Source organism: Kwoniella botswanensis, chromosome 1 (assembly GCF_036426115.1).
Source record: "Kwoniella botswanensis chromosome 1, complete sequence".
Taxonomy (NCBI): domain Eukaryota; kingdom Fungi; phylum Basidiomycota; class Tremellomycetes; order Tremellales; family Cryptococcaceae; genus Kwoniella; species Kwoniella botswanensis.
In genome coordinates this window covers 8104236-8127747 of record NC_088599.1, presented here as the reverse complement: position 1 = coordinate 8127747, position 23512 = coordinate 8104236, and the positions used below count along the sequence as shown (strand labels likewise).

Genomic DNA, 23512 nt, shown 5'->3' with positions numbered 1-23512 from the left:
TATATCATCCTGAAGTATTAGGACTGTCCAGCCATAGATCACGGGTAGCCGAATCAAGGAGAAGGTGAATGAACTCATGCCGAATTCCAAGTCTAATCATACACGGTGCTGATCAGGTCATGCCCATTAGCAGAATGTTCAAGTATATGACATACTGTTTGATATCCAATATAAATCTTTGAAGAAGCAGAAGTCGAAATGATCGTTTGGTAGAGAGATTAAGTGTATATAAATAAAACTGACCGATTTATGCAGTTATAATATGTTCACGGGATGTTGCGCCATCATCTCTCGTATCGCAAGTTTTAACATAAGTTCTCGCATGCTTCGCAATGACATGCGTGTCTCTGGACATGTGCTTTGATGCATCCCAGATTCGTGTACTTCGATTCGATACCCACTAATGACAGATATCAAGAGGTGATATCGGAAACCCAGAAATCCAAAACAAAACCGATGCGAAAGAAGGACAAGACTATGCTACAAGTGTCTACAAACGGGTACAAGACAAATTTTAAAGTGTTGAGGATGCGGCTATACTATAAGATAAGGGAACTGAAGATGACAATGATCAGCTATACAATCCAGTCTTGGTGGATGTCACAATGCTACCACTCACCTCTTTGTCCTTGTCAGTGTATAACTCTTTCACAGCAGCCAGAGCAAAAGGTTTCCAATCCGTTTCCACCAACGTGCGATGTCTCTGCTTGACTGATTCTTTCGTCATTGGGGGCGCTACAATAAAATATCGATCAGTCAATCAGTCTGTCAGACATGGTGGAAGATAACACTCACGTATGTAACTGGTGATTGGATTATCCACAGCAGCTTGCATAGCTTCTCTCAGCTGATCTCCATTCTCTCGTTGGACATGATAGACATAGGGTGCGCCATAAGGTCTCAACGCGTCATGCTGGGTATGCCATTTCGTCCAATCCTCAGGATCAGAATGGTTCCACGACATGATTGGGTTGATGAATGGTACACCGAAACATAGCGCATCGTATGCTAGTCAATTGAACATAACACTATGTTAGCTCCTCCTTATTTTACGTCTTCTTCCTCAAGAGGACTGATCATGAAAGGAGAGTACTTACGCGACGGTGACATGTTAGGTTTACCCACACCCAATAGGAATTTACTAGATGCTAAAGTCTGATACCATTCCTGTTGAGGTAATTTACCCAAATTCGTGATCCCCTTATACATATCTTCATGTTTACCAGTTTTGTCATCATCGTGTCCACCTGTCGCTATCATTTCAAACTTTTCACCGGTCTCTTCGGATACCGGCATGGATGAAATCGCTTTCCCAAGGATATCTTCTTTACCCCATACCCACTCTGAGGAAGATGTATTAAAATATTTGGCATATTTGCCCAAGGCCATTCCTCGATGATGCCGTGAGGAAGGGAGGGAAACGGCTTTACATCGAGATTCTATCGAATAGCCTGATTGTAAGAAATCCAATAAAAGAACAATCAAAATCGTCAGCCTCAGTTTCTGGGTCTAAATCAGTTGTATAGTACTGTATACCCACCCAGATAATGATTTCCTTCTCCACCTTTATTAGACAAAGAGTAATTCTCAGGACTCAACGTAAATTGTCTTCCCAACGGATTGGCGGGACCCTGCCAGAAATGAAATGTGAAACTTTTCTCTAACGGTATACCTTCTTGATAATCCGTCGTTTTGATACATCCGAACTTTTTAGGCGAAGTTGTATTTTGAAATTTACCAGAAGTATGATCATTTTCGTATGTCTCCCAATTTGTCGAGTTCCGTTTGACACATGCGTCTAATTGATTACCTTCCCATAAGACCGTTTGGACTTTATCGCTTAATCCCTGATACAAAGTTAAAGTATCCATAGATTCGAAGGCGTATAATAAAGTGTAATTTAATGAAGTGAATGCTTCCAATGTTGATTTAGCCCTATCAGATTTGTCAAATCAACCACATCAGCACATCTTTGTATCATGATGGTGCGGATAGATTCGATTAGATTGAGCTGTAGTATAGACAAGGCAGCTCACCAGATATCTTCACCGCTCGTACCTCCCGTCATAGCATTATTGAAATGAAATGAAGCCAGTATAACCACTTTCTCTTCGTCTTTACCACAGTTATTGGTTTCTATACAATGTGCTAACCTCTCTAGGGCGGGGGCATTCAGTGTTCTAGCAAATCGTTTTTCGCTAACAGATCCACTAGCATCAGTAATGATCTTCCTTCTCCTTTAGCTGGATGGATTTCACTCACGTGATGTTAAACCTCTGATCAAATAATTCACTCAATTGCCTGATTTTCTTCGCTTCAGTTTTCCTATCTCTCCCATCACTTAGACCTAACCATATCTTCCATTCTTCCAGATTAGCTTTATTGTAATTACCCCAAAACCCAGCTTCGGCACCATGGTGATAATTGTAATGGTCGGTACCGCTAGACTCATCTGAGTAGTAATCCGATTCGAGCGAGTCGGAAGGAATGACCGACAGGTAGAAGAATACACTTAGAGTGAAGAGAGTCGTGAAGAACGTGATTATTAGAGCTATTATCCTGTATCGTGAATCATTAAGCAGATCAGCTGATGTTACAATACACAATGAATATTTAGCTCATCTAGCTGTGATCAAGCTAATCTGCTGGGATCAGCGGACATATCGAGCCGGTTTTGTTACCCTCATCTAAAGTCCAATCACAACTTCTATCCTTAACCTAGATGCAATCGCGAGACTTACTCACCTAGACTGATGTGAATTGAAAATACTCGTCATCAAGTTGGACCTTTCTTTTTCCCACCTCATTCTGCCGTTCTGTATGATTGAGCTTCTTCGATAACCGTGTCGCCTAGTGGATTGCTAAAGACTGAAAGAATGAATGGATCTTGAATTTTGGTTGCTGGCGGTTCGCCTGATCTTTGACAAAAAATCGCAGATCTCGGGTTGTATTGTCTATCAGAGTGAGGGTGAGAGAGTGTGTGTCTGAGGAAAGTAAAGAGTGTACGATAGACTGATCAATTTCCCAAGATCAATCATCGAAATATCTACAAGTAAGAACAAGAGTGAGAGCGTGAGTGAAAGACGGGCATATATTTTACGGCATGCCAAAAGAATGGGATATAGACGTCTATCTGCATTGATCATCCATGCACTCATACTCATACAATGACTGAATTGACACGTCCAGGACGAGAGAGATGTGGGGATCATCTGGTTTTCTTCTTGCTGCTGCTTTGCTGCTGTCCAACGGATGTGAGATGTAAACAAACAGATCAACAAATCTCACGGGAGTACCTGATCTGACCCTGAAATGAAATGTGATCACGGTGAGAGTCGCACTGGAAATCCATTGTATCCACGGTCAGGCTAAGGCACATTCCAGCAACAAGTTTACCACGAGAGCGTTCTTCAGCTTAAAATTAGCTAGACGCGTTTCATCTCGGGACATTTTGGTCCGAATCACATTCACACATATTCAATTCATGAAAAACGAGATTACTGTATGTACTGTATTCACTCATTCACTCATTCATTCATTCCCAAATGATCAGATCGCGCGATCAATCGAACGTCTGCATCTGCGATCAGTATTAAAATGAGACGGTTCGACACGTCATACAATACCTGTACAGATTATGCCACGACAAGACAAGCAAAAGCGATGGCGCACGGACATCCTGGCCTCGTGGCAATGAGGCAGAGGCAACCTTGAAAATGGACTGCCTTGGACTGAATTGATTGCTACCTGTATGTGTATGTATCGATAATATTCCTGAATCCCTCTTCTTGCTTTACTTGGTGTCTCAAGTTCGTTTCACTCGTCCTTTCTTCCCTTGACGGGGCCGATATTGTATCTTGCTCAGTAATAGTGTCTTACGTTGCGCCTCCGCGCCTCTACAATGAAAGCCTCAGCCGAATATAATGACCTAGAAGTATGTTTTCCTCTTCGTTTCCTTCTTCATCTGACCCTGTTTACACAGGTATTTCTGAGTTCTGCTTGGTGCACTAATTGTCCGATGTACTCACCCTTGTTCACGCTACTGACACTGCTTGACAGGTTTGGGTAGAATGTGATGGTACAAGGCTAAGTAAGCTGATTGGCCATCCTGACGCTTCAAGCTGCAAAATAATCATTACTGAACCTCTGTCCCACTGATCGACCGGATAGACGAGTACAGCCAAACGTTTCAAGAGCAGGGACGTCATCAACCTCCCATTTACAAGAGTTATCTTGAAATCGGTGATTCAATAAAATCCGTAAGTCCACCATATCCCAAAAAATGTGAAATTTTAGTCTCGCTGATACTTCTTCGCTATGCCTTTATGGTATATCTAATTCCATGTCATCCAGAAATACACCTTTCACGTCAAAAACAATTCGATTACGAAATGGCTTGATTCCTTGTTGTCCAATATCGAAGTTGACAATTACCTATTATGTACCGCCTATCTACATCCGGAAGAAGGGTACGAGGTATCTCAAAGTCAGGTATATAGATCTGAAGCTGAGAAGAAGGGAAATGGAAAGGTAGTAGAACACATGCATTCTCAATTGGTGAGCTACCACCACAAGGATGCACACCATTTCCATGCTGTACGGCTAGCTGACTACTAACGTCGCATAGGTTGACGGTGAGGAGGAGGATAGCCAGCGATTCGTACTTCTCAACTCACCGGAAGGGGGTTTGGGTAGGATTACAATCTCCATATTTAGGGGTTCCCCTAGTGTATCTCAACCGATGGAGCATCAGGATGCGAATCACGAAGATACTGTAGGTTGTTCATCGCTGATATATCTCTTTTACTAGAACAGCATCCTGTGTACTGTGCTGATGGATACCGATTGAATGATATACATAGGAAAGCGAGATTTATAATGGTTTCCCGTAAGATCATCCTATTCCTCACCACCTTTCGCAAACAGACATGTCAATATGTCAAAGGCTTCCGCTGATTCTATCTGCGTTGCAGGAGATTGAACGTGTCTGATCCCTCAAAAGCCTGGGAAAATTGGTCGGAAGATGATGTTGATCCATGGATACGATTCGTATATACTGTCAGTCACTACTACTTTGTCCCTCTTCCCTCTTTTTTTCATGAATATCGCTGATGAATATTGGGTAATATAGTACGGTACTCGAAAAGCTCTCATAGCCAACAAAGTGGATGTCCCTCCTCCCAGGATCTCTCCTGCTGTCCCTCCGGAAGCTAAAGTGGACGAGATACTCGTTCCTGACTCGACACCGCCATCACCCTTCGCTTTCACTTCAGATCCCTTTCAAGATAACTTACTTACGCAAGGGCTTGAGGAGCTTGGCAGTGCACTCAAAAGTTTGATCGCTGATGTGAATATAAAAGCTGCAGCAGATATGACGGTAAATGAGCAAATCTGCTCCGGTGCTCAACCTGACAAGGGGAAAACAAGCAATCTGTCAAAGGTTGATCCTCAACGAGGACAAGAGCATGTGTCTAGACTTTCAAAGGAGCAGAAGAAATCAACTCGAGCTACGAGTGGTCGTTCAGACAAGGATCAGATCCCTGACAATCGCTCACTGAAAAGTTCAATACTCAATCCAAATGCTGAAACAGGTTCGGAAACCAATAATCTCCATGCTGTTCCTCCAACTGCGATCTCAAAGACTCGTTCTGTCCCTCAGATCGTCGAGAGTAACACGCAGCCCATTTTGACTCAATCATACAATGAGGCCAGTTCATCATCTTGGAGAGCTTATCCCCAAGCACGGAACAAACCCCCCACTCACAGGCAAGCGCTGGATCGAGCTCGATCCAACTTATATCCTCCTATCTCTTTGCAAGCAGAAGTAAATCGTCAAGAACAATTGTCAGGTAACCCGGAGTATACAAAATTACTTGAAGCTATCGATAATCCCTCTTCGACAAATTTGACTGAAAAGGAAATCGATATATTACTTCGAGCACTTACTGATAGTGTAAAACCAATCACTGCCACTACTAGTCGTTCTCATCATTCACACGGATATACTGATATACCTCATGGAAGTAAAGGTAAAGGGAAAGAGAAGATCAACGACCCCAACTCTGACAAAGATACTACCACTAATTATCATCCATCAAAATCCGTATCCGTATCTGTATCAAGTTTCGAACGACCTCTTCCCAATGTTTCAGCTAAAGATTACGCCTACGAACCATCTCCAACAATCGAAGAAAATGATATCAACTCGTTAGATTACTTGGCTAAAGGAGGTATGAATGAAGATTTCCTACAAAACCTCTTCAACGCAGGTACTTCGCCGAGCGAAAGAAACAATATGCCCAAACGACCCAAGGCGAGATGGGAGACTATCCAATCGTTCAATGCTAGAAGAGAAGATGAAAGATATCGCAGATTACTTGAAGAGAAGGAATCTAGGAAGATGATGCAAGAGCTGGCTAGGAAGAAGAGATTGAATGATAAAGATATGAAGAGAAGGGAGGAGGAGAGGAGGAAATGGTTGAATGTAGGAAAAGAAAAAGAAAATTGCCATTCGCAAAGATACCATGATGGATCGACAGTTGGACAAAAGGCGCATACGAAGAGAGGTAGATGTGAGGATGAGGATGAGATTGAAAGGAGAATAGAAGAAAAGAAGAGGAGATTGAGAGAGATGGATAGATTGGAGAAGGTACGAAAGGCTGAAGGGAGAGGTAGACGTAAAGAGGAAGCCATCGATCTGACCTTATCTGATTGAGAGTGTGTGTGTGTGTATGTGTATGTATGTATGTATGTACTAGATGTGAATGTGATACCTTCCTCGTTCACCTTGTATACGATAAGAGGATGCGCACAGACAGGTACGGTTACAGAATGATGGGTGATCTGTGCGTTACTATAAATCCATCACTACCTCGTCAAGACGATGAGCAGGATAGGTATTTCTCTCTTGTCTTTCTGTTTTTGTTTCTTTCCTCAATTGTTGTCTCAATGCATCAGCAAGCTCATGGGACACCTTTGTGCTGGATTCCGCATTATTACTCATCGGCAGCATGAGAATCAAAGAAGCGAATGGAATATCCGTCAGTACTCAATCACAGCACTGGAATTCCCGAAGAAGCTGACGTGATTGTATCTTGGCTCTTCCTTGAAAGGTGTGGCTGTCCGTTGATGGAGATAAACTAGGTATGTAGTAGATAATCGAGTCTTCCATCTCAGCGCACTGATGAACAATTAGAGGAACAAAGAGTGCGAAGAACAGGTGAGGAAGACGATCATGTTAGAATGGAATGTTTCGTTTGTCCTAAACCTCATCAAGTGAGTGAGAACTTATCCTCCTATTACAGTGAAAATGTTTCTCTTTCCTTTCCCCTTTCCTCCATCTCTATAAACACGAGTCACTGTCAGCAATCTTTTCGATCTCTAAGCTGAATCATATATGTGATATCTACGATGGAATGGATTCATAGGAATTCATAAAAAACGTTCATTTGGGTCGTCAAAAACCGTGGAAGGGCGATTGGATAGCTGAACCAATAGTAAACGGTCATGAAATTCATTCTCTACATGTCCGTAAAAGATGGCACGTCACTCATAAATTGTCTACTTTCTATGAAGAAGATGAAGACGGAGAATTGGCGGAATCAAGCTTATCTTTTGGATATATCGTAAGCACGCTCTCCCACTTGAGGTATGTGAGATCATCTGTGCTTGTGCTGACTGTGGCGATGTTCTCTTTGGAAGGTTGATCCAGATGATGGGGATGAACCGGTTGAGGGTGATCAATCGAGGGATGCCGAAGATGGAATGATCGTAGTTGAATTATCAAGAGGTGAAATTGAGAGAGTCAGACCTACCAAGAGAAGGATCAGTCAGAGAGTGAATGTCAGGGAAGGAATGGATGGTAGGGGTGATTTGTGAGTGAATTCGATCGATTGGTTACATTCGGAGATATCTGCGGTGACGGTCGAAGAGGAGAGCTAATTATCGTCAAAACCCTAGAGGCAAGTGGAACGAGCCATAAAGCCCAACAGAAAACTATATATGGCGAGGAGTTCACATATGACGAAGGTGACAGAGAAAGACCATATCTAAGGTTCGTCTTTAAGGTATGTTTGGTCATGCTTCTTCATGTCATGCTCAGTGCCCAATTTGATACCGGAGTGTAGGTACGAAGTCAACGATATCTTATCAATAATGGTCTTTTGGATCGTTGTGAGTGATCCCGGGACTTGCATGTCTAGTCGAGACAGATCCGAAACATTTGAGTTTTCTCACCAGACAAATTATGCAGTACCGGCACAACAGCATCCATCACAAGTATCTCGCACAGTCAGACTCAAAGCTGAACCTGATGAAATTATCGAGAATGAGCCAAGCTCGTCGATAAGAACTGCTTCTGCGTATCATGTTCGCCCCAAACGAGAACCATCCGAAGAACTTGTCGAAGCGGAGTCTGCCAAACGTTTGAGGCTGGCCGAAGAAGAGATCAAATCGCTCAAGGTAGGCTGTGTATTCATTCCTGAACCTTGAGCTGATACTTGACTGACGAGCATTCATCTTCAGGAAATGGTCAGGCAATTGACGCAACATCAGTCCCAGGTTCAGATGCAAGGGCGAAGCGTTGGTTATCCTGTTCGCAGATGATTTCAGCTTGGCTAAGGTCTATGATGCAGATTTGTAGACTTTTGATCCAGATTGTTGTACACGTATAGATGTACAGTACACTGTGCTTTCGTTATGCTGGTGATGGGATCACAGATGAGGATATCTATCAGGCAGGGGTTTGATGTTTCAAGTGCACTCTGATATCAGGCTCAGGTATAATGAATTTGGTTCCGTTGTATGGTAAGGTTGTTAGGCTGGATGACGAACAGTACATGTATGTAGTTTGAGTTTGTTATCATCTCGGTGGCCAAATATATCATAGCAGATAGCAAACATCAACTCATCAACTCATCACCACTACCACCTGCACCCGAGCACCAAAGCCATCACTGCGGATCCCACCTATAATCTGTCGACTATTACCCATCTCCCATAAAGTCAACACACCACAAACATCATGTCAGGTTGGATGTCATGGTTCGCAGGGAAGAAAGACACCCGAGAGGGAGCTAGGGATGCCATCGTGGGATTGAGACAGCAATTACTGATGTTGGAGAAGAAGGAGGAACATCTGAATAAGAAGATCGAAGAGGAGATGAAGAAGGCTAAAGCGAATGCTACATCCAATAAGCGATGTGAGTGGTTTGTTCACTGCCTTTCTCTTTAACGTGAAAGTAGGAATAATGCTGGTACACCATGAAGTGCCATGCATCGATCGGATGAATCATGTATGATACCGACCTGTATAAGAGGTAATGCTGATGCTGGATGATACAATATCTCATACTTGATAGTGGCGATGGCTGCGTTGAGACAAAAGAAAGCGCATGAGAATGAGTTGGATAGAATCGCTGGTACGAGATTGACTTTGGAGACTCAAGTGGGTTAAGAAGGCTGGTCCCTTATTGCATGAAAGCATGAACAATCATCGTGAACACGGTGGTACGTGACATTTTCTGACCACATTGTTTGTCACCAGGTCAACGCTATAGAATCAGCCAACTTGAATGCCGAAACCATGGTAGCCATGAAGAAAGGCGCCGATGCTCTTAAAGGTATTCATAGTAATCTGTACGTATTGTCTATCCTCTAAATCACTGGAAGCCTTTAGGCTAATGGTCCATCTGCGACGCAGTACCGCCGAGGGAGTTGACGCTACGATGGACAAGATCAGGGAACAGATGGATCTCACAAATGAAATTTCGGATGCTATCTCCAATCCTGTTGGTATGGGTATAGTACTTGATGAGGTGAGTCATACCATCCAGCATCAGTCTTCGTAGATGTCTGCTGCATCTTATGTCTATTCGATGCGTCAGCTATAATGTACTGATGAGCTTGTCCCTTTCCAGGACGACCTTAAAGAAGAACTCGAAGCATTGGAGCAAGAACAGTTGGATGATAGACTCGCAGGTGCAGATAGAGTACCAAGTCATATCCCAACATCGCCCGTGGGTCAAACTGCAGGACGTAAGTCATCAGCCATAGCTGTACTGTTTCACTGTATCCAAATGATGAGCTGATGATATTCGGTTCCGATTGTATAGGTGTTAACAATACTGCTCAAGCGGAAGAGGATGATGAAGAAGCTCAATTACGTCAATTACAAGCTGAATTGGCTATGTAATGTAGCTATCAGCTGAAGATTTGCTATACACTCCCATTTCATCGACATCGATCGGATCTCACTAGCCTCAGTTTGAGGTCGAATTTGACAATAACAATAATGAGATGTCAGTGTTTCAAACATACATATATAATCTTATACCATACTATACCATCATTCTCTTAACCCCCGGGCTAAGGAATCCGTCATCGAACGAAATATGTTGTTCTTTCTTCCCTTCTCGCTCCATCCAAATCACAATTCCACAGACAGTCTACCTTTCTTTCTTTAGGTTCGCGTCCAGCTATCACATTGGTTCTAGTCTTTTTTTCCCTCCCTGATTTAATCATGTCATCACCCTTAGGTATATATGGGAATGTAACAATATATGAGATACAGTTGTTGTGATGTCTGTCTCGTGTCTTTTCGCTTTCTCCCGCTGTTCGGGCCACAACACAATGCAGAACGGAAGTATGGTTCATTGACCGTGACTGTGTTTGAGTTCTGTTTATTCATACATGAACAAAATCTCTGGCAATACAACATAACAACTACATATCCTTTTCGAACCCACAAGTAACTTTCGATACTCTTCTTGGATAGCAGACAAGTTCCCAAAATACCAAAAATATATGGTCAATTCAACTTATTCAACTTTTTTATGCCCTATCCCCGGCCCCGTTGCGGTCCCAGTGATAACCCGCGTGGCAGGTGTAGGAGTGTTATTATGATTAGATATAGGTGGTGGGGGAGGGTTCAAAGGAAACGTATTTGAGATTGATCTTCTTGCTTGTTGTGTAGACGTAGGTGTAGATAATCCAAATCCAATAGTTGTACTCTCGTTACGCGTAGAACTAACTCCAATATTCCTCAATTCCTTTCCGTTCTGTCTGTCTATATCATTGAGATATATTATTCCTAACCTATTCCCAAATCCACCTATAATCGCTCCTCCTCCTCCTCCTCCTCCTGGGTCTTGCAATATACCAAATTGGTTAATCCGGACATACCCTAATTTCTCAAATGTAGGTACTGATAAACTTTTCCTTCCTGGACCTGTCCTTGTCCTCGCGCCATTTTCTAAATCGGTATAAGTCTCGAAAGAGGGAAAAGAGAAAGAGAATGAAGCTCTTCCGTTTAAACTATTTATTCTTTCCATTCTCCTTTCCCTCATTCCCATTTCCATCCCTAACAGTTCTGAAGACGTCATATGGGCAATTCTTGATTTTTCAATCAACGCTTCGAATGCTGTTGAATGAACGACCAAACAAGATCCATTCCATAATTCGTTTTTTAAATCCAGAGAAAAGATGGAGAATTGTGAATCATCAATTAAACCAAATTTGACTTTTCTCATTCCTAGCAAACGATCATTCACAATCTCCCAATTAATACCTTCACCATCTCTTTCTCCTTCTCCGTTCGTATCGGTTATGATGATTGATCCAAGCGATTGGATTTCAAATTCACCCGCAGGTGAAATACCATTAGATCCACCTCCCGATACGGAGCTCGAATTTCGATCCATTGAAGAGATCAATCCATTAACCGTGTCATCGGGTTTATGTAAATTAGATAATCTTCTTGCTCCTCCATGAGATGATAAAGGGAATTCCCCATTAGATGGTAAAGATAATAACGAAGGTGATTTACGAGGTGATGTATTACCGGGCGAATAACGTTTCTGGATCCATAAAGGAGGTACTACCAACCCTTGATCACCACTACCATTCTTGAATCGAGTAGGCGATGGTCGTGTATTTTCATCCAAAGATGATCTTGCTCGAGACGATGTGGAAGCGGAACATCTACAAAATGAATTATTCGATATCCTCGGTGAGACCCTGTCAATACATATTTGAGTGCTGCTTGATGCTATTACCAAATATCCGTCTGTAGTCATCGTGTTGCATCCTACACATCTCATTGAAGTTGGTTTGACCAACCGGATTTTCCTGATAAGTTCTCCAGGGCTAGTAGGCGATATGGACACAAGTTGACCGATAATCTCATCGATTATTTCGATAGACCCCGATTGATGTCCCACAGCCCATAAGCCAGGTAAAGCAGGATCGGGTAACGATACAGCTGTTATTCTATCTTCACTATTTTCCGATATGAGTATTGGAAACCAGCCTGATGAGATGTAGCGATACACTTGAACAATCCGAGGTGAAAGCATGAGTATGTCAAGAATGCCTTCGGCTCGGATGAAAGTCGTACGAGTGGGTATATCGAGTTGATCAGGCTGGATAATCGGTATCGGAGACGAGTCAACACCGAGAGATAAGACACACCCGTTGGTGAGGGCGACCAGTATTGTCGGACCTGTGACTAAGGGTTTGCTGGACGACCTGGTCGGCGTGATGGTGAAGGGATCTTCTTTCCTTTCGTGCGTTGGGGGACTCTCAAATGCCATACTAGCAATTCTAGATCTTCCCATGAAGGGACTATCGATTCTTCTCGCATCAAGTGGGATTATCTGACCTTCATTCGGAATTTCCCAAATTTGTATCCAACCATTGATCGTACAGATCCCGACATACTTCGCATCATCACTTATTGTAGAGGCCACGATGGGATCTTCAGGATCTAAAGTTTTGCTCGAGAGCATCTCCCTCGTTCCGCTCCCATCACTTGACTCGCTGAATCTCCATAGGCAGATGGTGTTATCTATCCCCACTGTAAGAGCTATCAACCCATCCGGAGAGGTCGATATCAAATCGATATCACTCTCATGACTACACGGTAGCATGTTGGCTGTCAGACTCTCCAAAAGGGGGTTCTCGAGATACCCATTCGGTGAGGAGTCGGTTTCGTTTCCTTGTTGTTGCTCGTCAACTCTTCCTAGCCTATCTCGTTGAGCGTCAAGCAAATCGGCATCTTTAAGCAGATATAACAAAAGAGCATACAGGGCCCCCGCTGTGATTGCTTGAGGTAGAATTACCACTTTGAACAAGTAGAACAACGGTCTCAGTCGAGGAAGAAGTAATCTGGATGTTGGTAAGGATAATTTCCGTATATCTGCCGGACGCATAGAATGTCCCGAGCGAGGTAAGACCAAGATAGACGCAGGAGGCACGAAGATCTTTATGTATGACCAGCCGAGAGGGTTGAGGGAACGCCATAGTCTTTCGGCGGGGTTGAGGTTGAATAGATCGGTCGATTTGGTGATGAAGGGAGTGGGAGTAGCAAGCAGAGATGTCGTGGTGCTGGAACCGGAAGTAGGCGTGTATCCGTACAAACTGGCAGTCGTGTTCAAGGAAGTGCGATGTCGCTCCGTAAGCCAATACAGCATACCGACTGTCATAAGCAGCTGCAAATCATCATCGTTAGCTTGATTGATGTAGGGTTTACGGGATTAGACGAGCTTACCAAAACGAGACTTCCACTTTTGGTTGTCCTTGCGCGCAAAAGTTTCCGCCAGCTGAATCCACTTTGTTTGCCTTCCGCAGGGTCTTCCGAATTGGGGTCTTGATGAACGGGAGAAACAGGTGGCCCTCCGTTCGACGCAAGAACATCGGCCAATTCCAACCTTTGGGCATCAATGGACAAGACCTGATTAACACGATCAGCTTGTACTCCTACCTACAGATTGACAGGCACTTACCGTCAAGAAGAAAGTGTGAAGCATGAACCAGTCTGTGATGATGACCACCGCTGCGAAAAGGCAGAATTCTCTGACCGGTTGTAAATTCACACAAAGCCATACTACTCCCAATACCAACAGATCGGTCAGTGAGGTAAGAGCGATGGTAGTTCCGACTTTCGATAGACCGAGACCTATCCTAACGGGGACTGAGTGCGTAAATGGGATTGAGAATATCGCTTTTGTCTATTCGATTCAACGCATATTAGTCTGGTAATCTGATAACATATTGATCGAGGGGGAAGTCGTACACATACCAGGGTAGACATGTTCTCAGCACCCACAACAACGATGACGAAAGGTAAGACATAAGTAGGTAGACTGCTCTGTTTCATCGAAGCTCCCCACCCATTCCAACCGAGTAAAGCTAACACGCTGAAACTCATGACGGAGGAACAGCACAACTGGACTACACCAGTAAAAGCCAGACCGAATCGTGAATGCACTTTGGAGGCATTAGATAGCTGGGCAATCAACGTAGTGAATAGGATAGCGTAGAGGATGAGCACGATCCTAGGAGGCGAGGCAGAAAGTGTTTCAGGATGCCGAGCGACATAAGGGTGACCAGACGAGACAGTTTGGTCGTTGATTTGTGAAGACGAGGTGTACTAGAGATGAACAAATCAAATCAGTGGATGATCATGACAATCGAGGTGGTGCCTTTGCTGCATTGACACTTACCGAAAGATACCATTGACCTGTCTGATCCATATCGACAGAATTCGACCTTCGGGCCTCGGTGAACACCTCTCCATCCAATTTACCCGCGACGAAATCCATAGTTTCCTGCCAACGGGATTCGAAATCGATTGTGGAGTTTTGAGGTACGTGGAAGAGGACACCAAAGCTATGATAAAAGTTTCCCACATTCGATGTCCATGCGTAAGAATTTGTATCGGTAGTGCCTTGAGACAGCATTTCAGTATGAAATGCCAAAGACGACAGTGAGGTCTGAGTACCGTTGCTTGTCGGAGCGTCGTGATCTGGTGAAAGGATGTAGCATGGTCCCGTGGAATCGACCGCTTCTCCCTCTGCGCCTTCCAATTGCCTTACACATCTTTCTCCACTGGACTTGTATCTCTGCTCCCATTCTTCCGCTACATCCCTTACTAAACTCAACAAGATATGGTCCCTTTCTTCCCATGACCGCTCCCCAGCCTCTGTGTCCCTATCAAGTACATCTTCTACGTCGGACCAAGCGACCCTCATTATTCGGATTTCTTCGTCCTGCTCTTTGGCTCCTTCGGGTAAAGCTCTACTAAGGCCCCAGCCATGATCGTCCAGATCATCTTGACCTGTATCTCTGCCCCACCATCCTGCCCATACAAGTCTGGGTAGTAATGGTGGAGGGTAGGGAAAGAAGCTGTCCAGGACGGGCGTACTAAGTAGAGATAATGGATGTTCCCGCTGATTCCGACGATAGGTCGAAGGTCCAGCTTCTCCCTGTAGGGGCAGACGATGTGAAGGCGGTGAAGATGGGTGTAGTGGTGGGAATCGCTTTTGTAAGTACAAAGCCAGGGAAGGGTAGAAAAGGTTGGTCATTACTAGACAATCGATAAGTAAAGTTCGTATCTGTACAATCATATCAGCTTGACCATCTCGCGTAGAGGATAAGAGTAGATTAGTATAAGACAACTCACCTGATTCCTCGCACAATGTTCACCAAATCTTCTGAATGCCTCTGTCACTATCCCCCGTCTCCATTTCAATAGCCTTCTACCTTTTTTCTCTCCATCACGTCTCTTTCTCCTCTTGGGTCTGGTAGTAGACGGTGTATATGCTGTTTGAGGGGGATACGTAGCTGGCTGTTTATCGTGTCTGTGACGCACGTCTGAGTGCAGTGACCGGGATCCCAAGTGAGCTGTGGAAGTCGAAGCGATGGGAGTCAGAGCTGGTGGAGGTGAAGGACCGGGTCGAGACATGTCCGTGGTTTCGGTATGAGTACCAGAGGTACTATATACGGCTGAGAAAAGGGATGATTGTTATCTCGGTCGTGCTTAGACTTGCATTGTTGAGTCAAGGTCGCTCGTGCTCGAGAGGTATATGGAGATGGAGGCCGATATTGAGGATATATCTAGCCGTGTTGAATAGGTCTGTTATGATACGATAATGCAAGATATTTCATTGGATTTTATTCAGTGTGATATGATGATATGATATATGTATGCCTTACTTCGCTACCCACCAAGAGGGCGCCCGAAGCCGAGTATGAGTGACCTGAATACGAGTAATATACTTTATATGAGCACCCACTTTAATGCGAACGCGATAACGGAACAACTCGACTGATCAAAAGTCAACATTACTCGAAGACTTGACTGCTAACAGCAGCATACCGACGACATCGACATCGACCGGCCAACTGGGGCCACAAGCAAGACATCGATGAGTCAGATATCACCCAATTAGACGAGGTCAACAAAGTCACGGAAGGCTGCCGTAGGATCACATCGAAGATTCTCTATCACCGTCGAAGCGGTCTTAAACAAGGTTAAACCACAAGGTTCATCTGACGCAAGATTCTCACAACGTAGTACGACATCATCCTACAGTGAACAGCTTTGGTACGATAACAAGTCACTAATGCTTTCGTCATGCCTAGTATGTCTACTCTTCCTTCAATTCCAAGATGCATCACTCGTGGTTCTTAGCTGATCCCAGTGTAGCACGAGCATCTTCCCCTCGGCCAGTCAATATCCGAGCAAGATCATCGACCATCGTTGGGACAGGCTCAGTACCAGCAGGAAGTACACAACCTGGACCACCATCCATTGACGTCTCGGCATCATCTTTCCGAATAACCACTAATCCCTTTCCTGGACCTAGTGCGGCGACTCAGGCATTAACAGATCAACTGGGTACCAGTGGAAGCAGTAGTAGTAGAAGACCAAGATTACAAGGTGTAGGAGCTGGAGCTGGAAATGGACACGGTCATGGGCACAATAGGATATCATCATGGCCCAGTCCACCTCAACCTATGATCAGTCATATGCCCTCGGCACCAGCCATACCCACTAGAGCAAACATGGAAGGGGGAGTATTGGATCTATCGCTGGTAGATAAGGACAGTGTAGCATTACTGCTATATACTTACAAACCTACACCTATCAACAGTAATACACCCGCTCATCCCTCACCCTTACCTTCTACATCCACATCCACAAATGCACCTTCTTCTCAGGTCTTATTAAATTACGCTGCCCTGCCGTGGGATGCGAAACTGGGCGATTACCTTGAGATCCGCCAGATACACAGAAGGCAGACTCAACAGCCTTTACGTATCCAAGTTCCCGAGGGTGAATCGTACATCAAGAAGAAGAAGGACAATGTCAGTCCAGCGATGAACGGTGTGAAAACTGGCAAAGGAAGGGATGGATATGTCTTTAGATTGGGAGAAGATGTACCGACTGCTAGCGCTCATCAGGTCCAAGTCCCGGACTCAGTAGCTACTGCTTTTGGGTTTCATCAGCGGTTGGAGGTAGAAGTTAGAAGGGTGAGCGACCCTTCATCGTATGTCCTCTTATGAATGTTGATACTGATGATCAGATTTAGATAACGGATAAAGAATCAGCACATACCGATTATGTCGAATTTTACTTTTCGCAATATCTAGGTAGAGCAGATATGTGGAGGCTTGGTATGTCTTTGGAGGGAATGACATTACATGTAGGAGAAAAAGTATCGCTAGCAGGGGGAGCCGTAAGAGCAGAAGTGAACTTCATCATCAGGAGCGAGAAAGATCCTAAAACTGGTAAACAGAGAGATAAAAGGTATTCAAGTGGTATTGCTACCGCCAAAACGAAAACGATCTTTAGAAGCAAGAGTTCTCAAGTTTATCTGTTTATTCAATTATGCGAGGAGACATGGGAATTCGATGAGGACGGCGAAAGATATATCGAGAAAGTCGTGCATGGTAAGTCTCATTCTGATTCTTTGATACCTCATACACCCTGTCCCACTTGGTTTAGCTTATATATTATACGATCATAGGTTATTTGCCCGACTTATTCGCTAGATGGTCAGAGAAAGGAACCTCTCATGTCGTCACAATAATCTTCTTCGCTAGGATATACTATGATGAAGAGGATGTAGCGTACCTGGAAAAACACGACTTGGCAGGTAGTTTGATCAAAGATTTTTCAGGAAGACCATGTAAAGACTTCTTCAAGGTTGCGGTGGATCTAGAACGGAGGAGTGACTGGACACAAGCTTTGCCTGAGATCAAGAAACAGTTAGAAAGAAGTGAAAAAGAGTTGCTATTGGATTATCATTTCCAGTTGATGGGTGGGAAGTCATATACAGGTGATAAGGTTAAGATCGTTGGCAGATGGAGTTTTGTAAGTGATGTTATCTACCATAACGAATTTTACCAAGTATCTTTGACTTACCAGTGCTACTAGGCGTACGAAGGAAACGCTTTAGAAGCTATCAACCTTGCGCTGAACCCTTTCGATGAACACCATGTGGATAGGGATTTATCTCGTACTGGTCTATCAATAACGATTGTAACTCCCGGAACAGGCCATTTTGCCGTTGATAAAAATCTTCTTCGGCTGACGACCGAACGGATGGTCGATCATGGGATGAGCGTGGATTTCGTCTGCTTGACCAAAATGCCATTGCACAGCGTACCCCTGTTCAGCTATGTTTCGCACCGTCCTAAAGGACCAGTATCCGAGGAGAACACATTAAGCGGCAAACATAGACCGATCACACCTGATTTGCTATATTTTGATGCCCATATGTCACATATCAAGAATACGGAATTGGCAGATTGTTACTGTAAGTCTTAAGTTGCATTATGACACCGGACCAGCCTTGTTGATTCCTGTATTTCTCGACATAGCACTACCATCCTGGGTCAGCGCATCATTCTACGCTGTAACACACGATAAGCCATTTCGACCTGACCGATTCATCCCCCGATGTAAGATGTACGAAATTCAAATGCTTGGTATCCTTGATCATAACCTTACGACGGTTATTGTACCTTACCTTGATATCGAGGATATGCCGATGCCTCGTCGGCCTCTCTCTCTCGAAGATAGGAAGGTAGTACGGGACGATTTCGATCAGTCCATATTTGGTAGCGGACAAGTCGAACAACCAATCAGTAAGATGAACTCTCCTCAACTTGGTTCTACGCCAGCAAGTATTCCAGCAAGTTATCAATCTGCCAGACTGTTAGCCGAAAAAGAGAAGCATGAAAGATCTAATTCTTTGGCATCTACAACTCGACCGAAGTCTATTGGAGGGTTTGCGAATGGGTCAAAACTGTCACCGATCAAAGCCATGATTGAAATGGAGGATTCGCACCCTTTAGGAAAGAAGCGCACAGAATTGCGAAGCGCTTCCCCAGCACCATCTACGCTAAGCTTGAGAAGGGGTCTTAGATCAGACTCACCTGCCAGAGCCGCTACGAACATCGCGCCTCCTACTCCACCAGTACATACCTCTTCGCCCCTCCTGGTTGCTAGTCGAGGATCATCGCCAATAGCTACCACCCGCTCAGCCTCGCCTTTACCGCCACCTATCAGCGATTTACCTGTAGATCATGACAGTAGTCATTCGCCTTTGACCAGAACTCGCGATTCATCACCCTCTCGAGCATCGGTCATCTCACTTGAACAGAATGGCTCCGGGGCTTCTACGCCGAAACTTACCCCTGCTAAAAAGCTCAATACGAAAAGCAGTAAAAGCTCTTTCGCCAGTAGGTTTGGAGCGAGCTGGCTATTCGGTGGTTTAACTTCTACGAGATCTCAACCGAGTTATGCCGCACCCGCTATGGAGACTATAGGCAGAACGGATGTGTCCTCGGTCACAGGTAATCGGCCTCACTCGCCTGTTCCTTCGAATACATCCAAAACTAAAACATCGGACACCGGATCAAGATCGAGATCAGGTAATGGTTCTGTTCCGCCTAGACCCAAGATGCCTAATCCAGATACCATGATCACACCCAGTACACCATCCCCTTCTAAGGATAAGACCCACAGCATTGTTACGCCCGTTACTCAACCATTGCCAATTGCCACTGGTACAACATCGCGCCTACGTCGTTCTCAAACAGTCGAGGAAGATCCTATATCAAGATCATTGAGGAACTCTAAAGGATTACCGCCAAGTGGTCAATCAGGTCAGGGGTTAAGTAAATCTCATGAAGATCTATCTTGGCGAAATAGGAACAATGCATTGGTACAATCATCAAGGCATTTCACTGTCAACCCATGCAAACCTTCTGCGGAGACGATTGATCGGATCAGAGATGCTGGTGGTCGAAGATGGAGATTTGTCTTGCCCAAACAAGCTCAACAACATATCGTCCAATGGCCCTCTCTCTTGGCTCCTGCTTGTCTACCACTCACCACGGACTTCTTGCCGACGCAGAAACAGAGTGATGAATTGTATAATACGGGTACTTATACGGTACAGTGTTATTTGGAAGATGGGGCGTTCTTAATCAGGAGCGATGCGGCTCAGGAGAATCTGCCGTTGGCTATGATGAGGGAGATGGTCTCGCAGAGATTGTCCCGTAAGTTCAATTGCTCGCATTGTCAGCTATTCAGATGAATATTTTGGTAGTTGAGCTGATGTGGCATGGTGCATGTTGAATACAGAAAACTTCCAAGTCATAGTATTACCGCATGACCTCAATGAACCGGGGGTGGTCCGACCTATGCCAATCCATCTGGAGAAAGACGCAGATATCGGTGTAGAATTAGTCTCAGGTGGTGCGTCAGAAGTACTGAAAAATGGTAGAGGTGCGATATGGATGTCATGGGCCAATCATATACATCGATTATTGTTCCATCCTACAAGACAGGAGATCATCGTTCATTGGATGACCAGGAAGGTGTCCCACTCGACTGATTCGGTAAAGTATAGGTGTTTGGTTTGGCCGGTCGGGATGAAAGGGTATCAGCCTGCTGAGGCGACTTTCAACTATCCTGTGAGTTGTGAAAACGTTATATATGGGTACCATTGTGTTGGCTAGTATCAGGAAGAGGATTGTACTGATTTTACGCAATGTCTCATCTACCCAGGATGTAAATACCAAAATCAACTATAACCACCTAGACCATCTGATCAATGGCGAACGACGTACCCTTGATCCACTAAGATATTGGCGAACAAGGTTCATCCTCATCCCCTCAGGCAAAGAGATCGTTTCTTTCCCAGGCTTAGTACCTCAAAACGAACATCTGAATCAGACCGACCTGTTGTGGTTGGGTGCCCAAAAAGTTATTGAAACGCTCAATCGATACTTGCTCAAATCTCAGAATGGGACACCACAACAGCCTCTTAGAATAGTTACGACGACTTTCGATCCTTCCACTTGTGTGTTGGATGAAGAGTTGATGATGGATTTGGAAAGACAAATAAGCAATAAGGAGAAACCTACGAATATAAATTCGGATCATAAACGTTTGGAAGGGATGACGCTTGCGAATGTTGCGGAGTTGATGTGCCAGCCTGGTAATGGGTTGATCATCCGGACTAGATGGTGGGAAGGTGAGTGATGTTCAATCACATGAGAATGATCTGCTTGTCTTGGACACTGCTCAATCTATGGATGCTGACCCGGACGTGAATCAGCTCGACAACATGTCCAATCCTTCACGGGAGCCCAGTTCTGCGAGTGGCTGCAAAATTCCTTTGAGGATGTGACGAGTCGTGAGAAGGCTGCTGAATGGGCTGAATCATTATTGGAGAAAGGTCTTATAGGTGAGTACGGATGACAACCTCACTGGGTATGATACACTGCTTAATGGATCGTACTTTTCACAGAACACGTTACTAATTCTCACGGTTTCCTTGATTACTGGCATCTATATTACCGACTACGAGAACCGTACAATGCAATGTCCAAATCATCTTCCAAAAACAAATCATGGTTCGGTACCACATCTTCCAAAGCCTCTTCATCATCTACATCGAAAGAACCTAGTCGGGATGAAACTTCCACTCCGATCAATGGCGATGCCAATAATGGAATTTTGACGGCATCCAACTCGAATAACACCTTGTTGTCAACGGCCAACCCAGCACAGGTTCAGGCTTCTTTGCCTTCTACTACGCCTCCTGGGGCCCGAGCTTTACTGGCTAAGATGTATGAAGGGCCTCAAGCTAGATCGTCCATCACATCTTCGACTAGTGGTAGACCAGGTAGGAAAAGAAAAGTCAAAATGTCGCAAACGAGAGTACTGGATTTAGATCCGAACAAAAAGAGTGATAGAGCGGAGGTGGCGATTCTGCATGCTGATGTAGTCCACAATGCTAGGAATGCGTGAGTGACGAGGCCTTTCAACCTGATTTACTTTCATGTAGAGGCTCAAAGAAGCTGTGTGAAAATGCGTTTTATCAAGCTGTACTAACGAGAGTTTTAACCCACTGTGTAGCTTCCACTTCGAGCTCAACTGGCTAGGTGTAACCGCGGCGTTACTCGAAGAGCTCCGTCAAAAACTATCCGCTCAAGCTGAACGATACGGCCTACGATTCGTCGAAACTCCCGTTGAACAACTGAGTGATATCCCCTTAAAATGCGCATATCGTACTGCCATACCTATCCCTTTGGCTGTCCCTCCACCAGTCGTTACCGACCTGCACGAAAGGCTGCTTTCGATCGGTCATGGGACGGGTCAAGTAGAGAATTATTTCGAATATTGCATATTAACAAAAAAATTCGGATTTGTTCTCGATGTGGAAGCGTCAGATAGATATCCTGAGAATATCGACGTTGAATATTCATATCGAAAGAGTAGATTCGATTATTCACAGTTCGTCCATAAATCCGGATTAGCCCTCATACAATGTTTATCCGATTCGGAAGGTTTCCTTTGGTCCGATAATCGATTGATACTCTCTTCAAACTCTTTTTCGGTATTTGGTGATCGGCTCAGTACAGTCAATTCAAGAAGAAAAAATTCAATCTTACATACAAATACAAGTACGAACCATACCACCGGTGGTGGTGGAAGTGATGGAAGGATGGAACAGGTCAAACAACTTAGAAAGGAATTAGAAGATTTCTGTAATGATAAAGAATTGTTACAGAGGTTTTACGAAGAGATGATTCCTCCTTTACCTGGTGATGGGGAAGACTCAAGTGAAGATGATATGGTTGAACCTACCAGGTTGGATAGTGGTAGTAGAGACGAAATCGAGATAATTGTGAATGATGAAGAGGAAGATCAAGACAAAGATGGTGAAGCACAGATTAAGGAGGAACATGGGGCCAAGAATAAAGTCAACTTGGCGTTGGAGTTTGACGACGACGACGGCGGTAAACAGCCTAGTGGGTTTACTCAACATGCAGATCATGAAAAGAAGGAGAATGCTAGAACAAGGATGGAGAAAGAGATCAAAGAGGTTATACAAGAATTATAACTCGACTGTAACACAACATGTTTGACTCGTGTAGAGGTATTCAGCTTTATATGATTGATAATGATGGACAATATTCCATTGCAATTCCCTTTTCCATGTCATTGTTAGTTTTTGATTTTCAGTTATCTTGTTGTACATTCTATACTGATTAGGATAAGTGGGTAATATAGTGAATATCAGATATGATGTATAGTATGTGCATTGTAACGCACCATTTGATGTGTTCTATCTACAGTTATACCTGATTACTCATCGTCTCATCGTCTCATCGTCTCATATCTCACTAAAGATGCGATACACGTTCT

General features: G+C 44.2%; 6 protein-coding genes across 6 annotated transcripts; 4 read left to right on the top strand and 2 right to left on the bottom strand.

Annotated features, from left to right (window-relative positions):
• Nucleotides 1–534: 534 nt before the first annotated feature.
• On the bottom strand, nt 535–2807 carry L199_003060 (uncharacterized protein; the record flags this gene model as incomplete). Its single annotated transcript, XM_064888797.1, has 8 exons — nt 535–555; nt 620–735; nt 796–1008; nt 1098–1451; nt 1541–1935; nt 2037–2198; nt 2263–2559; nt 2746–2807. 8 exons carry the CDS (start codon nt 2805–2807, stop codon nt 535–537), a joined length of 1620 nt encoding a protein of 539 aa, XP_064744869.1.
• A 1094-nt stretch (nt 2808–3901) lies between these two features.
• Nucleotides 3902–6715, top strand: L199_003059 (uncharacterized protein; the record flags this gene model as incomplete). The annotated part of the gene is made up of 8 exons (XM_064888796.1): nt 3902–3934; nt 4060–4090; nt 4171–4259; nt 4354–4557; nt 4628–4774; nt 4863–4888; nt 4974–5058; nt 5132–6715. 8 exons carry the CDS (start codon nt 3902–3904, stop codon nt 6713–6715), a joined length of 2199 nt encoding a protein of 732 aa, XP_064744868.1.
• A 295-nt stretch (nt 6716–7010) lies between these two features.
• L199_003058 (uncharacterized protein) lies at nt 7011–8604 on the top strand (the record flags this gene model as incomplete). Its single annotated transcript, XM_064888795.1, has 9 exons — nt 7011–7040; nt 7113–7143; nt 7196–7275; nt 7428–7625; nt 7702–7867; nt 7960–8066; nt 8127–8172; nt 8252–8460; nt 8524–8604. 9 exons carry the CDS (start codon nt 7011–7013, stop codon nt 8602–8604), a joined length of 948 nt encoding a protein of 315 aa, XP_064744867.1.
• A 418-nt stretch (nt 8605–9022) lies between these two features.
• On the top strand, nt 9023–10192 carry L199_003057 (vacuolar-sorting protein SNF7; the record flags this gene model as incomplete). Its single annotated transcript, XM_064888794.1, has 6 exons — nt 9023–9200; nt 9360–9445; nt 9545–9636; nt 9701–9815; nt 9918–10035; nt 10113–10192. The coding sequence occupies 6 exons, from the start codon at nt 9023–9025 to the stop codon at nt 10190–10192; spliced, it is 669 nt and encodes a 222-aa protein (XP_064744866.1).
• A 625-nt stretch (nt 10193–10817) lies between these two features.
• Nucleotides 10818–15742, bottom strand: L199_003056 (uncharacterized protein; the record flags this gene model as incomplete). The annotated part of the gene is made up of 6 exons (XM_064888793.1): nt 10818–13487; nt 13547–13729; nt 13782–14006; nt 14078–14428; nt 14502–15392; nt 15461–15742. The coding sequence occupies 6 exons, from the start codon at nt 15740–15742 to the stop codon at nt 10818–10820; spliced, it is 4602 nt and encodes a 1533-aa protein (XP_064744865.1).
• A 707-nt stretch (nt 15743–16449) lies between these two features.
• L199_003055 (uncharacterized protein) lies at nt 16450–23207 on the top strand (the record flags this gene model as incomplete). The annotated part of the gene is made up of 10 exons (XM_064888792.1): nt 16450–17313; nt 17373–17733; nt 17811–18157; nt 18221–18602; nt 18667–20352; nt 20438–20769; nt 20864–21332; nt 21417–21545; nt 21609–22107; nt 22220–23207. 10 exons carry the CDS (start codon nt 16450–16452, stop codon nt 23205–23207), a joined length of 6057 nt encoding a protein of 2018 aa, XP_064744864.1.
• Between the last annotated feature and the right edge of the window lie 305 nt (nt 23208–23512).